The sequence below is a fragment of the Corvus brachyrhynchos genome, unplaced genomic scaffold, assembly GCF_000691975.1.
Source record: "Corvus brachyrhynchos isolate BGI_N302 unplaced genomic scaffold, ASM69197v1 scaffold490, whole genome shotgun sequence".
In the NCBI taxonomy this organism is placed as follows: domain Eukaryota; kingdom Metazoa; phylum Chordata; class Aves; order Passeriformes; family Corvidae; genus Corvus; species Corvus brachyrhynchos.
Genome location: NW_008235774.1, coordinates 533466 through 558952, shown reverse-complemented (window position 1 = coordinate 558952; position 25487 = coordinate 533466). Strand labels below are relative to the sequence as shown.

At 36.9% G+C, this 25487-nt stretch overlaps 1 protein-coding gene across 10 annotated transcripts in view; it reads left to right on the top strand.

Moving 5' to 3' along the window:
* Positions 1-25487, top strand: part of SLC4A10 (solute carrier family 4 member 10) — a 125749-nt gene that overhangs the window by 40193 nt on the left and 60069 nt on the right. For all 10 annotated transcript variants that reach the window (XR_001859461.1, XR_001859458.1, XR_001859459.1 and 7 more), the window contains exons 3-5: positions 1380-1526; positions 11183-11321; positions 18186-18346. Coding sequence is in view for 7 of the 10 variants with exons in the window: in XM_017726578.1 (XP_017582067.1) it covers positions 1380-1526; positions 11183-11321; positions 18186-18346 (447 nt within the window). In the remaining 3 variants the exon portion in view is untranslated. The remainder of the gene's footprint in view (positions 1-1379; positions 1527-11182; positions 11322-18185; positions 18347-25487) is intronic.

Below are 25487 nucleotides of genomic sequence, written 5' to 3'. Positions count from 1 at the left end.
TGCAATGCATTTGAAATACACAAAAGGCAGCAGTTCTCTTTAAACCATTTCTTGGGTTAAATGTAATAAGCAAGAAGAAGGAGTTATTTAATAAAAAAATATTTTTCAACTCATGGGCATTGTTTTAGGAAAATCTCCTAACTCTACAAGACTAGTCTCTCAAAAATTGATGCCTCTGCTTCGTAGTCTCCTCTACACTGATCACAGTTAAGGAAGTAACTAGTGTGGTGTCCGGAGTCTTTTCTCCAGCTTTTTTAGCTCTGTCTCTGCAGAGAATTCCTGTCAGCCATGAATTTCTTTGATGTTTTGTGACACATGCTGCCTTGCTGGGTTTTCTGCCTCCTCTGGAGTCTTCATGGGATTACACACCTTGTGCTACCTTAGCTTAATGTTCTTGACCTTTTTCAGATGATTGACACTGCTGAATGATTACAGCAAAGCAGCAATTATCCATGAGCTGTGTTATGTTCATTTCAAGGAGAAAATAATGTTATTAGAGATGAGTAATCTGGACTATGTCTTTCTGCTGAGTAAACATAGGAGACCTGCCTGTAGTGAGTCATGATTCCTTTCCCATTTGTTCTGGTTAGTGGTTCTTTCTTCACAGCTCTGCTGTGCTCTCCCCCTTCTAAATGCTTTACTGTGCTCTGATCCTGTTAGCCCACATAGCTAAGAGAGCTAAATATTTTGGGCTTGATTAGCAACATAAAATTCCTCAGTCTTGAAGGCAGCAGGCATGCAATATGTACCTTCTTATGTATTTAAAAAAATAAAACAGAAGAAATGAAAGCATCCTAAGCTACCAGCAATGTACTTAGGATGTGAGCACGTAAAGTTGTATAGGGAATTTGTTCTCTTGCTTACATAGTGTTTTATTGTTTTTTTCAATCTTTTTTTTCCCCCTTCGTTTTCTATTCAGTGAATTTCCCACAAGAATTCTGTCAGGGTTTGGCTCATAAATAGGAATGAGTTTGGTAAAGTTCTTATACACACAAAGCAAACAGCAACTTCACCAAATGTTCAATCCAAAGAGATCCATGTGTCTCTTCATGTTAGTGTTTTGGAAGACATTTAACAGAACACCTGTCTGGCTTTAATGAAAATTCACATACAAAGATGCAAATTTGAAGAAAAAACCATAAATCTGGCACTGCATTGTAAGGACTTCAGTACTGGGATTTCTTCCTGTATTAAGGGGTTGTGTATCTGTGATGCTTAATCATCATTATCAATACTGTTATGACTATTAACATTAGAATAATAAATACAAATTCAAAATTATAATAATAATTACACCATTTATGCTATTAAGGTTGTTAATATTGTTGTTCTGTTGCCATACATAGCTCCTTTCTGAAAGGTACCTTTTTTACCTGTAGGCCATCGAACGTTGTTCATTGGGGTTCACGTGCCATTGGGTGGAAGAAAGAGTCACCGACGCCATCGGCATCGCGGGCATAAACACAGAAAGAGAGACAGAGAGCGAGATTCAGGATTGGAAGATGGGAGAGAATCTCCTCCTTTTGGTAAGACAAATTTTATTTTTGGATAGGTCTTTTAATAATAAACATTAGCATGACCTGTCCTGTTATTGCTCAGACATGATTAGCAACTGGATTTTGGAGAATCCACCAGAACCTCTGCTGCTGATTCATTCCTTTGAACAAATCCACTGAAGAGTAGCAGCCAGTGGCAGTCAATGAGAAAGCTCAGTAGTTTCTAGCACTGAAGGAGCACTGTGAGAGGCTGTGTTCTCACAAAGACAGGCTGCTCCACCACTGAGGGGGGGAAGTGCCTTATGGCACCAGATGCCCTCAGGGAAGGCTCTGGAGTATTTGCCCCGAAAATGTAACATAGAAGAGCTGTGGTCCTTTACCATTAGTTTTGTAATAATGTTGATGTTACTGAAGCTGCAGTGTTTTATCAGATTCAAACCATGGTCTAGGTTGTGTTTACCTTTTTCCTAACATGACACTGTAAATGTGCCATTGTAACATGAATCTGCTAACTGAGGAATTGAGAGCAAGCAGGAAAAAACACCTTTCAGTAAACAAACCTGATATGAAACTCCTAAAATTTTACATTAGAAAACATTACAGAGAAGAGAAAAAGGTTGTCATTAATAAATTACTCAAGCTTTGTCTCAAAACATGAGAAAATTATGTGCTGTTCAAAAATAAAAAGTATATGTGATGAAATGTCCAAGGCATTAAGTGTTTAAAATATAATGGAAGCATGCATAGCAAACAATTTGTGTTTTTAAATCATTAGAGAAATGTGTCAGTGTAATTTCAGGTTACAAAATAGTAATTATAAGACTTCCTTTTAATCAGAAGCTTGTATTATGTGTGTGGAAAGCTTTTGAGCAAGTATATTGTAAGTGCTGATGGTTAGAGCTTGAAATTCTCAACTCTTGCACAATGGTTTATTATACTGAGAGTAAAACAAAGTCAAGACTTTTTCAAACTTAGCAGATACAAGTTATGCTTTGAAGACTGAACAGTGAAGAAAAAATTGGCTGTGGTGGTTCTGTCTGGAATTGATTTCAAACGTACAAAGACCCAATACTATATTGAAACCAGTTTCTTGGAAAAAAAACAAAGTTCATAAATTATTAAAACAGTTTTCAAAAAGAATATGCATATATACATATAAAGTCAGATTAAAAAGAAACAATTGAAAGTTACATTAGCCAAGAAGTGAGATATCTTGAACCATGAAACACTGTCTTCTGTTGAGTCATCTGGTTTTATTTAAGTGCCAGTATGTGACACATTTTGGCTGAGAGCTTAGCTCTGTTCTTTCAACTTCTGGAGACCTAGACTTGTGTCCTTCTTAATGTCAAAAGTAAAGGAAAAAAAAAAAAGGAATTAACTGGCTGAATCTGTCCTTAATAGTCTTTGACATTTTTGCGTACAGTAAAATGCAGTGTTCGACACAATTCTGTGCTGGGTAAATCAGCCTATGTTCAAAGGATCTCTGAGGGTGAAATAGCAGGAATATAAAAAAAGAGATAGGTTTGAAGTGCATTTGTAATTGGTGTTCACTGCACTCGTCCTCTGGTGTACCTCAAGAAATGAGTACAGGTCTGCAGTTTTTTAAGTCACATTTTCACTTTTAAAGGTAATATAACTACCAACCAATTAAAGGGTGTGTGTAAGCGGTATCACTTGACAGACAAGTTACAGGCCAGAAATATGGAAATCTTTTCTGGATTCAGAATGCTAAAGATATTCTTCAAAGTGCTTGGTTGCTAACAATTCAAAGAATCCAAAGATAGAACCACAAATCTGGAAATATCCAATCTTTCACCCTAAATAATTATCTGAATAGTAAATTTTAAGGGTTTTTCCCTTTGTCTATCTGACTCCTGGAAGTTTGGCCAGTGAACCAGATTATGAGCTTTGAGATCTGTCCATCCAGGCAGAAATGTGGCATTCTATAGACAAGATTGAAAGGGATTTGCATAATGAAGGCAAATCTTAAAATGCTACAGTGATGGTGAGGTTGAGCACATACAGAGCAGGCAGAAAAAATAACACAGAGATTTATATTAGTCTATATCCACATCCTTCTTTTACTATGGCTTTTCCTTACAGGAGTTTCAGGCAGCTTGTTGTGCTGCTTGGGGAGAAGCCTTGCCTTTAGAGAGAATATAAGCATAGTTTTTCTGTGTTTTGTTTGCACAGAGGGAGCAACAGATACTTCCCACACTAAATTTGAATCTACTAAACCTCAATAAGCTCTTTAGATCTTCCCCATGACTACAAGTTTCTAACAGTAACCAGAGCTGAAGGAAACTCGAAGGAAGACAGGTGCACTTCCTTTTCTTGATGCATAACTCAGTATGAGGGACTGTATTACCTGGGAGAGTAGATCCAAACTAGTCACTTAATTTATGAATTATTCTGATTTAATTGAGCAAGCAGAAATGCTTAGCTCCATCTCTCTGTAGACGCCTTTTAATGCATTTCTGCCAAATAGTAGAAGCCTGTATGCTTGGGAACTGGGAGCGAGGAGGGGAAAGAAAAAAACATTTTGATGAGCAGGTGCAAGAAGAAAAGACGGAGAAAATAAGCACTGTGAGACCAACTGATAGAAAACAGTGCTTTGAAGTAAGTCAGAAAAGTACATAAGGATTTTTGTGATACAAGAGAATAAATTAGCAATGTTTTGAAGCAGTGAAGTATGAAAGGAGATATAATAAAAGCAAAAGATCCAACAACTGAATAATAGAGATTCTGGAACAAGTAAAGACCTGAAATATTCAGACCTGAAGTGCTCCACACTGCTCAGTTAACCCAGCATGGGATAAAGCATTATTTTTTGTCATAATTTATAACTTTATCTGGGCAGTAGCATCATGTGCAGATCTTGCTCTGCTATCACTGCTCCAGGGAGCTGTGCAGTCCACGTTGTGCTGTGAGGCTGTGTGGGCCCCATGCAGTGTGGACAGGTGCCACCTGGTTCCTGTCCAGTAAAAAACTGTTTTCTGTGTATCAACATGGGTAGAAAACACCTCTCGTCAGTGTAATGACAACAGGTGGATGCTTCCTGGTAATCCCTTTAAGTCCTGGCTGGGAAAGCTGTATCAGCTACTTTCTGGGAAGGTTTCTATAGAGATTAGATTTTTTAGAACATTCTGACATCAGATTATAAACTTTTTTTTTCTATCTCCTAGTGTCACTTTTCAAAAACAACCCAAGTGCTCTCAGTATACAGATTCAGAGATAACTCCAGATTAGACAAATAATATGCAGAATATGTAGTGAGTAGAATGAGAAAGATTCCTGTCATTTGAGGGCACAGCTCAGTTACTTAGCTTTGGGGTTTTTTTGCCCTACACCTGATTCTCGCTGTCTGTTTGTTGCCTCTTGGTGGGATGAGGTTGTAAAAGGTGTTTCCATTTTGCAATAATGATGTGCCTGTAAATTGCACAATATGCAGATTACATGGTTTGCATAATGAGAGGCTTTTTTGGGTAGTAAAAATTGTAAGCTAAGTGATTTCAAGGTCTGCATTTTCACCATCTTGTCTCTTAAGTTTCTTCTTTTTGAGGAGAAGGAGAAATTTAGTGAATTCATCAACTCTAGTTAAAAATGCAGAGGTGATACTTCTTTTATTGGAGGTTTTACTATTCTCAGATGAAATCCTGCTTTTGTAATTAAGGCCCCAGTTTCGTTTCGGCCTTAAGCTCCCCTTCTCCCCAGCTTTCCTTGTGGGGAAAGTATTGTGACTGCTTTGTGAATTAAATTAGGAAATTGATGCAAATTAAAACTCATTTGACAAAAAAACCCCAAAAACCCTGTGGTTTCTTGCCTGGGGCATCTCTTTGGTGCTGCTTGTGAGGGTGATGGGTACCAGCCCCTGTGAGCTGCAGGGCCACGAGGCTCCATCCGTGCCATGGGTCGTGGTGGCACTGAAAGCCTGGTGCAGATTTTCCTTTGGCTGGTGGGCTTGCATATGCTTGGTGTGCATGTGGATTTTAGTGGCAGTTTTCAGTGGCTTTTTTGATGTCTGTTGCTTGCCTGTAACCAATGAAACAGCTCTTTGGTATTGATCAGTTAAAGATATTTAAGTAGCTGTTTTAAAATGGTGGAATAGGAAGACTTTAGCTCTGAACGGGGTGTCTTCAAGGACAGGTTTTGTTGAGGGTTAAAGTGAATAGAACTGTGAGAGCTGGGGTTAGATTATGGCATCATGTTTCCCTTGTATGACTAGACACTATTGAAGCTTGTGGAAGGCTTGGTTTGTTCTTTTAAGAAATCTGGATTTAGTAATCCCTACTTTTAAAGAGGCTTAAATGTGTAATTCATGATACTGGATGTGGCAAGGCAAGCAGAGCAGCACTGGAGGTGAGCCTGACACAGGACTGCACACACAGTTCAGGAAAGACTCCCTGAATGTAATGCAGGCAAAAAAAGTGAATTGGGAAGGGGGAGCTTCTCTTGGTTAGTAGAAGGACTTGAAGAAAGTAAATTGAAAAGACTCATCTGGCTATATCTGGTACCTAATCCCAAGTGCTGAGGGGTTATTAGCAGGGTAAATTTAATTATTTGTAAAGAGTATGGCTGTTAAGAGAATTCACCTACTCTTAACTATAGGCTAGTATGATGAAGGATGAACTCGGAAATTTGAATCTCTGGGCAGCTGTGGAACAGATTGCTGCAAATCTGGATTAAAATAATGTCTCATAACGTCAGTTTTAAGAATCTAGCAAAAGGAAGAGACCTAAAGCTTGGGAATTGTCCATATTGTCAGATCCAAAAGATATGATTATTTATCATAGCCCTGGGCTGATGGAAATAATTCACGTCAAGAAAATGCTGGGAGAGTTTCCTGAAGCAGATTGTACCTGGAGGGATAAAGTGCCAGAGAAAGGGACAAAGGGAATACTTTCTCCCAACCCAACATGTGATTTCTAAGGTCCATGAAGAGATTTTCAGAAGTGTCCTGTATGGTTGTTTGCTATTTTATGTGAGTTTTAGTAATGCAAATTTTGTTTTAACTTTTACTACGTTTTCTAATTAATAAAAAAGAATTTATGATCCTTACCTTTACTGATTGCTGAGCTAAAGGTAGAGTCCAATCTGCAAAGCAAGGAGGTTAGGGGAGAGTCACCACTTCTGTGGTGAGTGCAAGCAGTAGGATGATGAATGTTTGTGTCTGAAATGAGCCTTTCTTTTCTCTGATCCTGTGAATTTTTCACACCATTTCCCCTTGGTTTGTAAGGCATTGTTACTGATGTCAACTGTGTTACACCTGTTAACTCCCTGTCTGCAGTTTGTCCTGTGCAGTGGGTAATAAAAAAAAATTGGTTTGCATATTTAATATTATTTTAATGTGAATGTACAAGAGCACAAGGCATGGATTAAATATTGCATATGTTGCTTACTATCTTATGTGAATTTCTGTAATGGAAGTTTTATTTTAACAGTTAGCATGTTTTCTAATATAGAAAAAGTAATCTCTTATTCCTTCATCTGCTGACCCCAGTAAAAAGTATTTGCCTACTAATTCTACCCTTAAGTGCAGGCTCGACAGACTGAGAAATACAAAAACCTGTTCTGACAACTGAGCTGAGAGAGTGTTACTAGAAATACATTTTTGCACTCTTTCTAGAGTTTATCAAGAGCAGAGGACAGAATTTGGATACATTTTATGCGTACTGAAAGCTGTATTTCTGTTTGTGGTATCACCTGGTGGATTGTGTGCAGTTCTGCCTGATGGCAGGGTGGTTTGTCCCAGATGAAACCCTCACACTCACTGAGGAGGAGATGTCGATTGCTCTGACTGGTGTAGTGGAACAGAATGTTTGCTGGGCTGAATTTATGTGAAAGGACTGAGAGTGATCCTCCTTTGTTACCCCAGACCAAGTCTTGATTTTACTCTGTTCCGTTAGGTAAGAGGGAGCAGTCCTGACCCAGAGTTGTGGTTGCACTTGGGATGTTTTAAATGGGGGAATACCAGTTATGGTTCTTTTCTACTTGTGTTTTGCAAGGTGGGATGGTGATATGGGACACTGTTTGCCACTACCTGCACTCAGCGCTGTTCCAGGGAGCAGCTCTTCATGTTTTCCTCTGGGAATTAGGTTATTAGAAGTTCTGGCTTTCAAATCTGCTGCTTTGGTATGTCTGTGCCCACATCCTGCACTTGTTTCAGGGATGTTGATGCTGTTACAAGGTGTCATAATATAACTCAGTATGTTGGGTTTTTGCAGGGTGACTCCCTTTCTGCAGCACTGAGTGCCACTTTGAATTTGTGTGCTCAACAATAGCTTAAACGCCTGGTCTTAATTTTCACCCTTTTAATAGACCAGTGGAATTAGCCAGATTTTTAAATGTTAAATACTCAGAATTTGTATGCATGCAATGAATTTGAGGTATCAGAGGTAGTTTGGATGCAAGTGCTGCACATATGAAATGAGCACAAGCCCAAAGAAACCCAGGGATAAAAGAGAGTGGCTGGGGGAGCCACAGCAAACACAAAGCTGCTTCACTTTTCTTGACTGAGACTGCTCATTAGCCAAGCAGGAGTGCTTGTGGATGGTACCCCTGCTCCTGTTGTGTACCAGACTTTCTACCCAGTTCTAGCTGGTCGTGGAGGATTTCCTGAACTGGTAATGAACTAGTTATTTGGGAGACTCATCAGCTGCCTTATTGTGAAACTTTAAGTTCATGTTGCTTCTGATAACTCTGATATAAAACAACTACAGTGGTAGAAATAATACTGTAACAGATTAATCTCACTTATTAATTTTTTTTAAGATTCATCTAGATTGTTTTCATTACTTTTTAGAAATAGCAATAATCGTATGAAGAATTTTCTTTTTTATGCTGGCTGTGCTACTTGAAGTAGGGATAGACAAAAATAATATTCAAGCCAATTTCTGTTTGCCTAGACTGCAGAAAACATTGTGTCCTAGTTTGCAAATATTATGCTTCTGCACTGAGGATTAGGTTATCACAGTTTGACAGTCAGCAATTGAAGTATTCTTCCATACTGATTTTGAATCACATATTACTGATTTTCTATATAATATATTAATGACATATTTGGTATTTATTACTCCTATGAATATGAGCCAAATTTATCTGGCATTGCTCATGAATAGTCCTGTTAATTCACTTTTATAAGTAGACCAATAGATCTGTTGTTTTTATTATAATTTTCCTATTGGTTAAGTCTCTTAGGGTTTTGTCCTTGAAATAAAATTACTGTACTATAAAGGAAATGATAATTTTTTTTTTTTTTCCAGTTTCCAGCTTGTTGTCTGAAAATGAAGCCATGACTTGCAGGTTTCAAATACCAATAGAAATCACAGCAATAAAGAAAGATAGACAGAATCTAGCAGCTTTTTTTACTGCTTTGTTAGTAAGGGAGAAGATAATTTAGTGCATATTTTGTCATTTCTCTAAATGTGGTGGTTAGGGGTGTGGTTTGGTGGTGGACTTGGCAGTGCTTGGTTAGCGGTTGGACTCGATGATGTTAGATGTCTTTTCAGCCTAAAAGATTCTGGTTCACTGTTGTCAGTCAAGTAGCTTGTTACACAGAAGACCCAGTAAGAGCAAATTACTGCAGTAAGGTGATTCCTTGTTACTACTCACCTGACTTCAAGAGATTTCTGATCCTCTGCTTTTCTTCCCACGCTGAAAGCGTGTGTTTGCATGAGGATCATAGCTGTCATAAAGCTGCAGCTCTGCTGTACGACACTGCTCATTTATTACTTAACAGTAGCAGTTGCTGTAAATCAGTCCTAGTGCTGATTTTATCAAGAGTACAGGATGTTCCTGGCAATGCTTATTCTCAGATTCTAACTGCAGTCCAAATTCTCAGATTCTAACTGCAAGCTACCAAAGTAGCTTGTTTTCCATGTTCTGTTAGTAGTCATATGCAGTAATCCTTTGTAAGTTCCTATCTCACTGAATTTTGTCCTTCTGGATATTAGCCTTAAAAAGTTGCACACTTCTTAACAAGAATGTACTTTCTACTCTCAGATTAAAAAGAAAAAAAGTAGCGCAGTTTTAAAGAAAAAAGAAAGAGGACTGAACAGTGAGAGAGAAAAGCAGAGAAAGGGTAAAGTGAGGGAGTTTGTTGCTGTTCTTCAGTGATTCACCAAAAGTAATTCCTGTAGCTGTACCCCCTGCAGTTCCATTCTCTAGCACTTTGTAGTACTCAGTGCTGCAGAAAGGAAGTGACCCTGCAGAAACCTAACATATTGAGCTGTATTATGACACCTTGTAAAGTCATCAATATCCCTGAAACAAGTGCAAGAGAGCCCATATCTCTCTTCCTCCACTCCTGTATTTCTTCTTGAGTTTAATTTCCTTGCTTTGTGAAGGAGTAAATAGGCTTGACTGTACTCTATCTTTACACTCTGTTTAAGAAAATAGACGTCAGGTGGAAACTGTCATTTATTGTTTGTGTTTCATTGCTATAGCAAGTTTAGTACTAGTATCGAAGAGGTACCTTTATTGCTGAATTTAATTTTCTGTATCAGTGGCCCGTTTCATTTGTTTGGATCAGAGCTGTGTTTGCTCTTTAATTAGCATTCAATGGGTGATATCATCTCATTTTTTACAAAATTCAAAGAGCTCGAGGACCCTGTGCAGTGATGCTCTTCACTGTTAGATGGAATACTGTAGCTTGTCTTACAAATATGGTTATAGAATTGAACTTCATTTAGACAACGTTTAAGGAATCACTGAGCTGTTCTGCTGGATAATCAGTTTTTCAGTTGACTGGCAGCCTGGCTTCTCTCAGCTCTCACAAAGGGCTTTTGGTTCCTTTCAGAAATCTAAAATACATTAGCAGAAAAAGCAACTATGTCTTGCTAGAGAGACTACGTTTCATCAGAGTTTGTTCATTTGAGATTTGCATTTAAATGACCAAATAGGAGGGGTTTTTTTAATACAGCGCTTGAGCTGTATTAACATTGAATGTACATATGCTTTAAGATGCTCTGTGAGTTCTGGGAATTTTTTGAGTGAAAAAAATAATAGTATGTCTCCAGAAATATATTTAGCTGTCTGTGCTGAAAGGTTATGAAGAAAATTAATCAGTAACAGTATTGGAAGGGAAGACAGAGACAGGAAGAATAAAATGAGAAAGCTGGGACAGATCAAGAAGTTGTGTATCTCAAGCAGCCTAACCAAGTAGAAACAGTTAACAAAGGGGCAAGGGCCAAGTCTGCAGCTGTAGAGCCACATTAGACAGGTTTCATTTGGTGTCTTTTTCCTACAGCAAAGATTTCACATTTAGTATAGCAGCTTTGTGAGCTGAGATGGATCTTCAGATGCAGACTTATGAAGTGGCAAAGTAGTTTTTCTAACACTGGAGTAAAAGACTTCTATCAGCTTTATTCAGCTTTATCTATGCTGCTCTCTGTGTGCCTTTTTTTTTGGGACATACCATTCCAGCTTCCAATAGACCCTATTTCTATATGTCATGTTATATCTTTGGGTGAGTTTCTTAAACAGTGGACTTGACAACTATGGTGCATGAAGAGATCTCAATCTGAATGTGTTTGTGTATAAATGAATGTTGTCACAGCAGAACTGTGATTTTTTTTGTGTGTGGCAGTAAATGATATGCATGAAAACATCTGGATAATCTCATGAAATTTGTTTTCTCAGGCCAAAAAAATTGGTGTTTTGGACTTGATATTTTTATTTTTCTCCAGATACCCCATCACAAAGGGTGCAGTTTATTCTTGGAACAGAAGATGATGATGAGGAACACATTCCTCATGATCTCTTTACTGAGCTTGATGAAATTTGTTGGCGTGAAGGAGAGGATGCAGAGTGGAGGGAGACAGCAAGGTGAGTGTTTTCATGACTTAAAAATTATCTGTAGGTATTGGTTTCTGGTGTATTGAGGAATGATTTCAAAGCTGTAGCAAGCTCAGGGACAGATTTTGGATATAAAGCTTAAATAAAACCATAGTTTTAATCCTTAGTCTGTTAGTATTACAACAGCATTCATCGCTTCCCAGAGCCAAATGTTTTCCTCTGGATTTATGAATATAGGTCAGAGTGAATACCAATGGAAAAAAAAAAAAGTAAATATATCATATGTGTGAATTAAAAATCATTGGTCAGTTTATATTTTATCTTATAATTTAAAGAATCTTTCAAACTTCCTCTTTTGTTTGAATCCTCAAGAAACTGAAAAGGGTACCATTATAAAAAGATTAAAGCTAGGAATGAGATTACTTTTGGAGCAACAGAACTTTTACATATTCTAACCCTCAATTAACAGTTTATTTTGAGAATGAGTATTCAGTGTTGGATTATTTTATTTCTGCAGAATTAGTGGGAAAGACTTTTAGATTACATTCTGATGGGAAAAAAAAATAGTACTGGTACAGAACTTTTCTTTTAATTGTATATTTTTTTCCTTGAGCACTTAAATGGGAGTTGATTTGCTTAATTTCATTAAGAATGTACATTTTCCAGCAATCTTTGCTTCATTTTTCATCTTGAAACCTTAGCTCTTTCTCTCCCTGCCAGTTGTTGATTGTGTTCCTCAATGGTGCCCCAAAGTCTGTGTAAAATATATTTGGTGTCAGTAAAATAAAAATTGCAAAATTTCTGCAAGAGTTTTGTGGGCAACTATGTATGTGGGCTGTCTGACAGGAATATGGCTGTTAGTTTTCTCTCTAATTTTATTGCAAATTTCTGCTTTCCCAGAGGGCCAAAGAATTTTCTATGACCTTCCCTTCCATTATCTGTTCATAGACAGCTTAGACAGATGCTAAATATAGATCTTTATGTGTAGAAAATTCTCATATGGGGATTGTGCTGCAAAAGGAATGCAGTAGTGTTCCTAAATAATCTTATTAATATTCAGAGAGAGAAAATCTAATCAAGGTAATCATCTGCAATGTTCTCATACTGATTAAGAATACATAGGACCTCTCTAGGAAGGGTTTCAGCTTCTATTGAAATTAAAAAGGAAAAATCACTGTGTGTGTTATGTTATTTTTAAGCAGGGAAATAGCAACTTCTTTAGTTCAACTTAAAAAAAGTCCCTTTGCGAATTATCAAAGAATTATGTTTCTGAAAATTATAAACATTTCTATTAATAAGTGGTTCTGATCAAGATAAAATTCAAAAGGACTAGGTGAAATAAATCACTCTTTTGGTTGATCTGTCTATATGCACAGCCTTGTCAATTGTTGTTTGTGAAATAGAGTTTAAAATATTTAATAGAAACAAGATTGTTGAAAAAGGACAGGAACAAACAGCCAAGAAAACTGTGTTTTTGGAGCTCAGAAAATACAAGAGTGCCATAATAGCTAATAGTAAAAATTTCTTTAGTTTTAGCAGCAAGATGGAAACAAAAGAAGAGTGGGGCTGCTATGTGGAAAGAATTGGTCAAGATAAATGGTCTTTCTCAGTTTAGATCCCAGAATTTTGGACTGCATTTGACATGGAGTGACTTGTTAGAAAAGGAAGAAATGGCAAGGAAATTACCAAATTCAAAATGAAGATAAGACTCAAAGTGCTTTTCTGTGCAAATAAGGGGATGCAATAATTTCCATCCCAGAAAGGTCAAAGAACATGTATTTAATGGAGAGGGCAATAGAACAGTTGGGACAAACAGAGCTCTTATATTCCAATTTCAGAGCCATACAAGGCTTAGAACAATGCTTGAAGGAAAGGAAAATTACAGACTTGGAGCTAAGTGGAAAATTGGATAACATGCAATACAGTGGTATATCATGTCAGACTACGTTAATAATGCTCTTTAATCAGATAATTGACTTTTGTTTTTCTGAAAAAGAAAAAACAGTGGATATAAATTTTTTTAAAGTAAAGCATTTGATATGGTACAGCAGTAGGAATGTATTACTTAAACTGCATTCTAGTGTAAAAATTCTATTAGTAGGTCAGGAACTATTTGAAGAGGTGCAGCAGGTCATGCTGAGAGATTATACTATTAGTGTGAAAGGTAGTGACAGCTAACTTCTGAAGAATTAGGCTTAGGAAATAGATTTATTATTGAATGAAAAAATAGGATTGTAATAATGAAACTTGCTGATGATAAGAAATTAGGAGGCATTACTCCTCTAGAAATAGATAAAGATATACTCAAAGAACAAGGTGGCTTTGTGTAGAATAATAGAAATGGGATGGTGTTTAATATGTATCATGTGCTTAGAAGCTAATACATTGGATCACTTTAAATACCTGTTGTTGATTCAGGGCTTCAGAATTAATGATTTGACTAAAAGCATGGCATGGAGAAAATACAACCTGAATTTGTTGTTGCTCCAGGCTTAATATGTGTTTTTCATCGGTGTGCAAAATGTCACTTGGAACTATTTGTAAATCTTACTGTCTGGCTTTGGATGTAGTTCCAGGTAGAGATTAATTGCATTTAATGAGAGTGATAGCTCTAAGTGGTTATGTATTCATTTCACCAAGCTCTGCACTTTGTGCACCTGGACTGGAGTGTTGGGTTGACTCTGATGAAGTACATCTGTATTTGGTATTTTCAGTTTGATTGAAAGTGCACTGGGACTCTTCCATTCCAGATTTAGACTGTCCCATCCATGGAATTAGTTAGAGAGCAGAATGGAATGAATAGCTTGGTTATATTGATATAGGGATAAAATTAATTAATTTTTTTCCCCATCAATTGATTTCAAGCCAGAAGAAACACATACCTTTTAAAATAGTCAGTCTTAAAATAGCGTTTGTGTATGGCCCAGCTGTACAGTCATGCATTCTCTGCGGAGACAATGTATAGTTTCTATTCTGAAACAAAATTTCCAGTGAGTTTGTAGAGAACCACACTGGAGTGTAACAGTTGGATTTATTTTATACACCCAGTAGTGTAGCTGCAAGTTGCAGCTGTTGGGAAAGCAATTCATGTGTCATGGCTGGAAAGCTGTGCCTGATTTGTAGCAAGTTTTACCCAGACTTTTGGGACTCATTTATCTGCTAATATCAACCAAAAATATCTGGAGAATATCACTATCTTTATGGAGCAGAAAAAATTATGTAGTAAGGAGGAAAATAGAAAGAATCTTGGAACCAGGAGGAAAGTGCTTAAGCTTAAATTTTGATGCACAGTTAGGAAAATAAACTCATGTCCATAGTTTAGAAAGTAAATCGTTAATAGTGACTAGAAAATGGATGGATTAGGGAAAGTTAGGAAGTGTAATGCATTTTCCCTGGATCAAAACTTTCTTCCAAAGAAACTAGGTCACAAGAAACATTGGTTTGTCACTTCTGCTTTGATCCTGACATGCTTGTGTTCTTTGGTTGGTTTTCAAATCAGTGTAGGCAGGCACAAGCTCATGCAGAAATTGATACAGATTGAAAGATTACATTAAAACCATTGACTGTAGAGCAGGCTGTGAGTACATACTCCATCTCTCTGCTGCAGACATTCCACACTAAAAAATAGATGAAGTACAAATCACCCACTTCATACTGTGCAGAAAAGGTAGTAACTGTGCTAAAATGAAGCATGTACACTCTTCTATTGATGCCTGAGAAAGTGATGAGGATGGCTTTAGAAGCTAGGACATATATATAAGGTGTATGCACACACACTTGCCTGAAGAATAGTTTTCCTATAGTAACATACCTTGCTGAAACTCTTGTTGGCATATTTTTTTCCAGCAAGCATTCTATGAGAGGAACTAAACTGTGTGATTGATACACCTATGCCAGTCTTTACCAGTAAAAGAAACCTGTAAGACTGAAAGTGCTCTTCTATGCAATCAGCCGTAACTAAGATAGCTCCAGATATGTTCCAGTCACATGGGATACGTGTGACATGAGCTCAAGACACAAATGGGGTTGATGGTGTTTCCCAAGAAGTTATGAAAGGCTTTTATCTGTCAATCATGCCAATTTAAGGGTTAAACTGCAAAAGTAAATATATTTAAATTTGAGAAACTAGAAGGAGTAGAAAATTGGCAAACTGGGATCTATGCCTGAATTTGGATTTCAAAGCCATTTCTGTCATGGAGCCTTGTACATGAATTCAGAGGATTGTTCAAATGGTATTATGATTTTTAAAACCACTGAGCACTGAGAATTGAAAGACTGTGTAAGATTAGAGTTGTTTTATGTTTTCTGCTACTGTTTCTCATTTGATATGTTAAATAAGGATTATCTGAAAAGATAAAAGGTGATAAACAGTAACATGATGTTCCCTTGATGAAATTAGTAAACCTATGTTATGCTTATTGAAATCAAAATAGAAATTTATTCCAAATATAGAACACTCTCAGCTGGATATGATTTAATTCCATGTCCTGGCCTGTTGGCTCATTGAGTAATAATGTGTGATAATGTATTTAAACATCTAAGTTTCCCCAACAGCAGGAAATGGGGTGCAACCCATAGAATTATGCTATTCCAATTCATGGGAACCCAGATGATCACAATGACAAGTACAATTATTTGAGCAGCAGCGATAGTTTCCTATGGATTTTTTATGCATCAATATGTAAACTTTAATGTCTGACACTATAAACTCTAATTAAAGCTGTTTTCGTGATTTAGACTTGTCTGTGTCTGCAGTATGTTAAAAGCTCTGATAATAAGCCTGCCTCTGTCCAGTCACTTGTCTTAAACTTTTGAGACTATGTTTGTCTTTTATTGCTCTTTTAAAATCTATTTACAACTGGTCAGTAGATTTAAATTAGGTAATATCAAGGACAGACTGCAGCAGCATAATCAGATAAGCAGTGTTGAAGACTGACTTACATGAACAGAAGGTAATGACATTATGGGGTTTCTGATGATATTTTGTAAGAATCTATGCTTGGGTCATTGTTTTTAGAATGTATGTAGCATGATTTTTAATCCTTTTTTCTGAGTCAGCATAAAAGAAGATATCATAAGCTAAGCAAGATATAATAACAGAAATAATAAGATATAATAACAATAATAATACATAATAACATAAATAATTAAGAATACTCAAGCATGAAGATCTTATAAATCTCCTAAAGAGATTAGAAACATGCACAAAAACAGAGGTATGAGAAGAAAAAAAAGGAGGTATTTTGCAAAGTCTTGGGAGACAATAGTTTAAACAGAACAATAAATTCACCACTTTTGTGATGTTGTGGACACAAATAGGTATTGCACATTTTTCAGCTTGGAAGCAAGATTGTCGTGAGTAAGATAGGAGCAGCCTCTTCTTAGGGAGTTCAAGTGTAACTGCAAAATGAAAAAAATTTAAGAACTATTTTTCCTTCTCACATGCTTCTTGATAACTTTCTTGAGTTTTTGTAGGCCACTCTTTTAAAAGTACCACTTTGAATTCGGTGGGGAGGAGTGTTGGTTTGAAAATTTATTTGAAAAACCTCATTTGCATATGTAAATTCAATTTCATAGTTTGGCTCTGTGGAAGCAAATTTTTGTGTGTGTGCTGTGTCCTCCTTGCTGCTTCTCTGGACGAATGTGAAGGTGAAGGGGATGGGCTGGGAAGAGAAAAGAGAATGCAACAAAGGGAGTGGGGAACAGGTCTGATGAAGTGGAGAGTTCTCATGGGCAAAGATGAAGTAGAGAAACTGGCCAGTTTCCTCACAGAGGAAGTGGAGGGAAAATGTTTAGCTAGAAAGAGGAGAAGAGGGCTAGACATAGGAGATTGAAGATTTTGTAGGACCCAAGGAGCTGGGGCAAATTATCTCTATAGATAATGAGAGAATGATTAGAAGGCAGCAGGGACAGTTCCCAGAAATGGAATACATCAGGAAGGGAGCTGATATGCTGATGATGAGTGGGCCAGTGAAGTGGTGGCTGCTCACAGGATGGCAGCGAAAGGGAAAGAATTTGGTGCAGAAGGACTGAAAGGAGGAAAGTATCTAAAATATGGGTACACTTGCATATTTTACAAGTAGGAGCAGAGTCAGACAGGTGGCCCAGGAACAGAAGAGGACAGCTGTCCTTGCTGCGTTGCTGGGCTGTGAGGCTTGGTAAAACTGGAAATTCTTCAGCTTTAGAGGTCTTAAGGCTTTACACTTCCCTGCTGTCTGGAAATAAGTGTGAAAATGCTGTCAAGGTGTGAAGCTCTGCTTGACTTCACTGCTGCCATGTCCATATAAAATAGCTGAGTGCTGTTGAGTCAAGCGGTACAGGCATGTGCTGTGACTGCAGCTGTTCAAACCTTGCCAAGCTGGCAGGTTGCAGGGCTCCACACAGCAACATCCCTGTGTGACTTCTCAGGTTTTTGTTTGTCTGTTTAATATTCTTTTAACATTTTAAGTGCACTATTTATCAGTAGATAATTCAGTCTCAAGCAAGTTCATCTGCCTGGATGGTAACAAAAGACTTGATCCTTTCACGCCAGTTTTGTATATCCTTTTACTTTATTGAAGTCTCTCCAGATTCCTTTTTGTACCGCTTGTTATTCTATCACAGAAGTATCATTGTGCACCAAAGAATTAGTCAAAGTTCTTGTAGAGTACAAAGATGATTGCTTAATACATTTCTCACTTCTTCTCTGTGGTCAGAACTTATCCTCAAAAATGGTATAATACAGCATTACATGGAAAGAAGTAGGCAAGGGGAGTTTCTCATATTTCCTAAAAAGGAAGAATAAAGTGAAATTCAAAGACATGTTTAACATCTTTGTACTTTCAGCATCCATAGAAGTAATTAATTTTTCATTTCTTATGCACAATGGAGTTATAAAATTGATTGTTTGTATAGGTGGTTGAAGTTTGAAGAAGACGTAGAGGATGGTGGAGAGAGGTGGAGCAAACCATACGTTGCCACACTGTCCCTTCATAGCTTGTTTGAGCTGAGAAGCTGCATCCTGAATGGCACAGTTCTTTTGGACATGAGAGCTAACTCCATAGAAGAAATTGCAGGTGTGTATTGATGTTTCATTTATTGGTTATGAAAATTAATAACGAAAATTAAATGCTTACAAGAAAGTTATTGCATAATAAGCAGTTACGTTTAGAAACTCCTAGGAAATGTTTTTCTCAACGTACTTGAAAAGAAACTTATGTCTGGCACAGTTAGTAAATATTATATTTATATTTTTTATGTGGAATCTGCTGCTTTAAGAATAAATTTTTGAATAAAGAAGAAAATTTAAATGGAGGAAAGAGGATAATTTGGTTAGATTTAATTAGAGCTGGCATGTTCTCTGCTCCTGCCATGCTGCCTCACATGAATGAGGCGTGTGCTAACTTTCACAAACTTAATGTACTGCTACGCTAATTGCAGGCAATCTAGCTTTAAAAAAAATACCCCAAAATACAGGGAAGTATTTATTGCAATTAAGTTACATGAAAACAGACATGTCTCTGGCTTGAGAATGAAATCAGGAGTAATGATATAGTGTAAGTTTTTAAAAGAAATTTTAGGTACATTAACTTCTTAAGATAAAGTTGAGTGCATTTTTTCCAATAAAATTTATTTGGCAGTTGCAATTCTAGAGCTTTTGCGAGCTTCTGAGCAAGAAAGAACATAAAGGATGAGTCTTCTCTCCCAAAAGTATAAGTTAGATTGAGACTAAATGCCATTTTCTGCTTTCCTGGTGTTTCCCTTAAAGACTGTAAGTAGTTTAGAAAAGATACAGAAGACAAAGCAATAAAATTTTCTAACACTCAAGATTATCAAGAAAGCTGCTTTATGGATGATATATAAATCCATGTAAGTCCAATATGAAATTTATTTTACTTATTTAAATTATAGGGGAGATATTGTTTGGTGGGGTATATTTAACAGTGGAATTAAAATTGGCTCAGATAGTGGTAGCTGCTTTTTGTATTTACTTTTCCCAAATTGTTTATGTCAAACTGACACAAGATATTATTAATACAAATCTGCAGAAACTTGTGTGGGTTTCTACTCTGTGCTGAGATCTGATTCTCCCATGACTCATAGTCTGAATCAGAGCTTCAAAATTTGTCTTGATAATGATAAAAGATAAACATGAAGAATAAAAAGCAGCTGATTTGAAAGAACAAAAGTGTCTATCAATATGTTGCTTTATTATTTATTTATAAATAATTAAGAAGTACTTAAGTCAGCTGCTTGGTGTTCTTATATTACTTTTTTGCTTAAATAGTACACTGGGATTTTCAATCTTGAGCTTTGCACTCTTAATCGAAAAATCACTCAACTTTGTCCGTAGTCAGCTAAGAAAGCCTTTCCAGATTTATTTTAAGTAGGTAAAAAAAGTAAAGATTAATGCAAAAAACCCCCAACTTCAGTGAACATCTTTTTTTTTGGTGTTTTTGAAAGATACTGTATATATTCCAATATAGTGAGGCCCCAATTAAATAATATTTGTAACCTCTTAATCCTTAGTTGTAGTGATTTTGTTTTGGTTAACGTGGCCAAGGATTTGAGCATTTGTAATACTAATGTTGCAACTCATCACAGATGTAGGTTGTCCTTCAGTAGAGAATTTGGGGAGTTACCCTCACACTATTTTAAGTCAGCCCTAGCTGCGGCTTATCTTGGTTTGTTCATTAGGAAAACTTATTTCTTCTGAGAAGAGGCTTTAGGATGACTTTCATTAATTGGCATGTACCATTTTAATTTAAAAAGTGCCTGTTGTTGTGGCAGATTTGGATGCATTTCATTTGTTGCATTATTTGCTTGAAGTGGTAGGCATCCCTTTCTGATAAGGCGGCCTGACACATGATAAGGTTTGCATGGGTTGCGCTTTGTCTTTGAGAGAAGATTATATTTTTCCTCCTCTGCAGATTCAATAAGCAATGAGCTATTCTTTTTAAAAAAGCTTTGCAGCAGGTGCTTCAGGCAAGTGAATCATTCTGTAAATTACTCACGTTCTGTCAGGTTTCTTTGAAGAGACTTATTTTTTTTTATTTTCTCAAGAAATAAAGTTGCAACTCCAGTTGCTGTTCTCTGTTAATATTATTTGTGCTGTAGCAATGCTGTTTTCCTTTTCTTCAATCAAGTTACTCTGTAATTTGTTACTTTAATGCTATGTGTGTTCATTCCTGGTCTCCAGTGATTAGAGAATGTTACAAAGAGTGTGGCACCCAGTAGGCAGCAGTGCGAGAAGGAAAGACTGATAGTGGTAACAAGCACACCACCAAGGCGTGTGTCTTAGAAATGTGATAATTCCGAATAATATGACAGGCAGTTCTTTTTACATAGAAGTGACTGCTGGACTTGAAGATTAGGCAGAACTGGTACCTCTCAGGAAATCCTTTATTTTGTGTTCCAGTCAGTTGCTATGTCAGTAGTTATAATCCTATTTATCTTGTGCTATACTATGCAATTGTGGTTTTCATCAGACACTGATATGTATTCCAGTTGTATCTGACAGTCCTGACACTTTAGAATTTAAGGAAATAGTTGCTGGCACCTGTTGGCTTCAATTTTTTTTCAACATTCAGCTCTTATTATTTGGCTTGCTAGCCATCCTCATGCCAGGCTTGTCCAGCAATCCTGGTGATCACTTTCGGTTTTGTTCCAATGTTACTGTGTATACCACCTTTAGCAGGTTATGCCCTACAGTTTTAAGGGATACTCCTGAATTAAATTTGATTCTTGTGCTTCTGATTCATAATTTAGGGTTTTGGTTTTTTAATACAATCTCTTGATAATTTTACTGCATTGCTATAATGAATCATCTTTTGAGAACAAAAACATTATTTGTGCACGTGTATTTTCTTCTTACTTGCCTTAATGCTTTGTTAGTAAGAAATGTGTGATGTGTATTTATTGGTAATGTCTTGCTATCTGGGCTATATTCCAATATCAAATTATATTTCTATTAATGCAGCGCCAGTCTTCGTATCCTTGGAAGAGGTATACTTAAACTTTATTGCTAAATTGAGACTAAGAATTCCTATTTGTTTTAGTCAAGGCTTTTAATCTATAAACACTTATTCACTAAGGCACTAAACTCTCACCACTTAGCCCTTGAGAATTTCTATTATTAAAGTCTGTATTTTAAAACATTAATGGGCTTGTGGTAAAATCTACAGATGAAAGCCACCTTTTGTAATGTTTGCATGGTTTCCAGAACATTTTGTATTTTATCCCTGGAAACTCTGACAGTTCTGCATAAAAATATTTTGGTACTATTTATGTTGTGAGAATTTTTAAATCATCCTCTATTCCAGCATGTCCATTCTCTATTAGGTCTTTTTCATTCCAACTGTCATATTAAAAAATTACTTCATCTATGAGATTGTATATTTCTTTGGACAGGCACACAATTTTCCTTGTTGAAGAAGAGCTTATTCATACCTATGATGCTGAATTCACAGACAGAATCTTATTATAATAGAGACTTCTGAGATGAATTTCCAACACTGTCATCATGCATCAGAACAGCATGTTTGTTCCTGAATTTTCTCAAATTGTTCATAATTTTTGTAAGATGGATTTTGCTTCTCTTGAAAAGAGCTCAATTACTCTGCTGAACTTTATCCTGTTTAAAAATGCAAATTTTATTACACATATTTTAGGGGAGTTATTACTATTTGTAATACATGATGTTATTTTTTCATATGTCTGTGCAGTGACTCCTATATCTGTAGTTTGCACTCCATGCATGAGGAATTCCTTTGAACATTATGTAGTAATATTTTATCGATCACTTCTGTATAGAACATATGCTAAAAGGAAGTCTAAAAAATCTATGTAATCAAAACAATTTATTTTGGAACTTGTCTCTTGAGGAGGTATTTGCCAGAATCTGGCTGTACCATTAGAGAGCAGCTTCACTGTGTTGTTCAAGTTGGCAGATGAAAATGTTCTCTTTTGATATTTTCGTTTAGTTCCTTTGAAACCATGTAGATTCTCAGATTACCATCTGGTTTTTTGATTATAACCACTGAATGAACCCAAAAGGTTCCTCTATTTAACATATGATGCCATTTTCTGTTGTTTGGTTCAAAAACTATTCAGTCCAGCCTTTAATGGCAATACTTTCTTTACAGCATGAGCCACAGAACTTGCATAATCTTGTAGTTGTGCAGAGTGTTCTGTGAACAAATGTCAAACCTTGTCAAATATAAACTGTGGCCACTCTTGCACAGTGGAGCTTTGGCGACTTGCACATGTTTGAAATATTCCCATTTATTTTTAATGGTTTAATTGTAATAATGATTTCTTTTTTAAATTAAATTTTAAATCTGCCCTTGCTTTCCAATCCCAAGATCTGACTGTTTTGTCCCTAGCAGTCTTTTGTATGTTCGTCATGATCGAATTTTCAATCTGTGTAACAGCTTAATCTTGTGATTGAGGTCACTGGACTCTGTGCTCAGCAACTCAGGGCATTACATCCCAAGTGTGCAATTTTATTGATTTCATTAATATCATGTTAAGCTTTCAATCTGAACAAGTCTTTTTTTGCCTTTGCTTTAAGCTATATTACTCCATAATAATGACATATTTTATCTGGCTCAAATTGAGATTTTATTACACCGGAGCCTTTTGTTTCATCTGCAACACTCACGTGTTACGTTTCTGACAGTGCTTTTTTGGTACATTTAACTTTTGTTACAAACACTGTAATAAAGTGTGGGGTTGCCTGTGAGTAATCTGCTTCTCTGTTTGACCCTACACCTGTCTTTTGCTCAGCTTTCACCTGCTCACTTACCCAGGTTTCTACATTTGTTTGCTTTATTTTCAGCTTAGCATGCAGCTTAGCATGTGGTGATAACCTCTACAGAGAAACTATCAGGTTTTGTTCCTTTGTCTGTGCTTAAATTGTAGATCTTGTACCAACTTCTACGTAGCATGTCTTTTTTTCTTCTTGTTTTGTGTTTTCCCATGTTAACCACAAAGGTGGGAATCTTTTTAGATTGCACAAGTCAATCTCAGTTTGCAAATTTTATTTTTTATGAAGCATCCACTGTGCCTGCAGTTCTGAACTGCAAGCTGGGAATTTTGGCCTTGTCTCTACAATTTACAGTTTTGTGAGATACTTGCTCTTGTTCCTCAGTAAAATTATGTACTGTTATTTTAAAAAGCAGACATTTTTCATTCTTTCCTTCTCAAGTATTTTAACTGAGGAATTGAACCAAATAATTTCAGGTAAAGCTAGAAATAGAATCTGTGTCTTGGAGCACTGGAATGCTCTGTTCTCTTGGATGAGCGGCTAAATCTTCTGGCTTAGATAGCTTATTTATAATCACCATTGTAAATGATGTAAATGGGCCTTGCTCATAAGTGCAGCTCAGGAATCCTAATTGTTGGGTTTGTATTATTCCTCCTGCCTGAGTCACTAGGGAAGGATATATTCGGGTTCCTCTTTAGAGATGTGTTTAGACAAAGGACAGTGTTTCAACTGATTGTCTTCCATAAAGCAATGCATTTAGGGTTGCTTGGGGTTTTTTTCCTTGTCTTTAAGGGCAAGGTCCACAAGCCAGAAAACCTTGGCTTTTAAATTAGGTTTTGTAGTCAGCTATCACTGCCATCGTGGTGCACACAAAAGCCTGTATGTTTTATATTTTGTCATTAATCTCTCGTTTTGTCCTGCAATTGTACAGTTATAAAATTTTGAAGTGTGAATACTGGCACCCTTGCTGGTATATGCTGAATTCAGTTTCTGCTGTAAAGTGTCAGTGCCAACCTACATCAGGAGAATACGAGCCCAGCAATTTCTTTTTGGACTTCACAGGTATTTTGGTACACATACAGTATGTTTTCTATAAATTTATTCTATGTTTCACCTGAACATTCTGTGTAGTATTGCACATGAGGTGATGAGCACACTGTGAACCCGGTGCAGTGGGGAACAAGCTGTGGCCACCCTTGAGGGTCTCCTTGTTGTCTATTTGCCTGGAACTGTGGGCGCTCCACGTGGGTCTGGCCACGTGTCTCTGTACAAAGCTGCAGTGTGTAACAGACACCTCCAGAGTGAGTGGAAGCATCCAGCCTGCTTTTGCATCCTTGCTGACTCTAGAGGTGGGACAGATGGAATTTTCTTTGCTGGGCCACACGCGAGCCACACTGCATTTGAACTGATATAAATTGTCTGCACCCCAGTGCTGTAATTCACAGCCTGGGTAAATTGTTCACAGGTGGTGATGAGTTATAGTTGAGTTACTGTAATAGCTTGTTAAAGTACTCACTATGCTCACATTTACTCACAAAATTAATTTTATATAGATGATGTATTGTAACTGAGTCTGAATGGAGAAAACATAGTTGAAATTACATGAAACCCCAAGTTTCTTAGAATTCTTTTAAGTGACCAGGTCAAGGAGAATATCTGTCTTTAACAGCTTGAAAAAATTATTTCATGGTTCCAGTATCAACCAAGATTCCTTACTGAAGAAACATCCTACTTTGGTGTACTTGATGTCAGCAGAGATGTTGTGGTGTGAACATTTAATAGAATGGATAACACTGTGCTGGTGGATATTCCATGTTGCATTCTTCTGAAAGCTTCATATGGCAGTGAAGTGTCTTTGAAAAACGGAATGGTAAGCTGTGTCTCTGGCTAAAAGGGGGCAGTGCAGAATTTAAAAGGGCGTTCAAGAGGAAAAATCTTTAAAACAAAGATTCTTTGTGTCTTTTTGTCGTATGGAGTGCAAAGAAATGGCCGCCTGTTCTAGGTACAAAAGTGAAGACCAGGGCTTTGAAAATATGTCCAGCTTCAACTGATGTGAGCATGTAGGGTCTTCTACTCACAGGGTTAAGGAATTGCAGTCTATTTTGAAAACTAGATGTTTAAGATGCTCCTTTTGGCCATTTACTCTTGGACTTTATCCATGATGCTCTTGTTTTCAAGACTACCTTTGCAATCAAGGATGTTACTGATATTGCAGGGATTTGGGTGTTTAAAAAATATTTTGAGAAGCTTGGGAAGAAACTGAAAAGGAAGCCCGTAATGATAGGGGTGGATGGACACAGTCTCTCTCCTGTTCACATCTGTGCAGGGCTTGAAAAAAGGGTCAAAATACAGCAGTCTGTCAGAAATTTGACTGTATTTAAGCTCCGGCAGCTACTACTGAAACTGGGTCTATGCTGAAGGAATGACAACTGCAGGGAAACATCACAGCA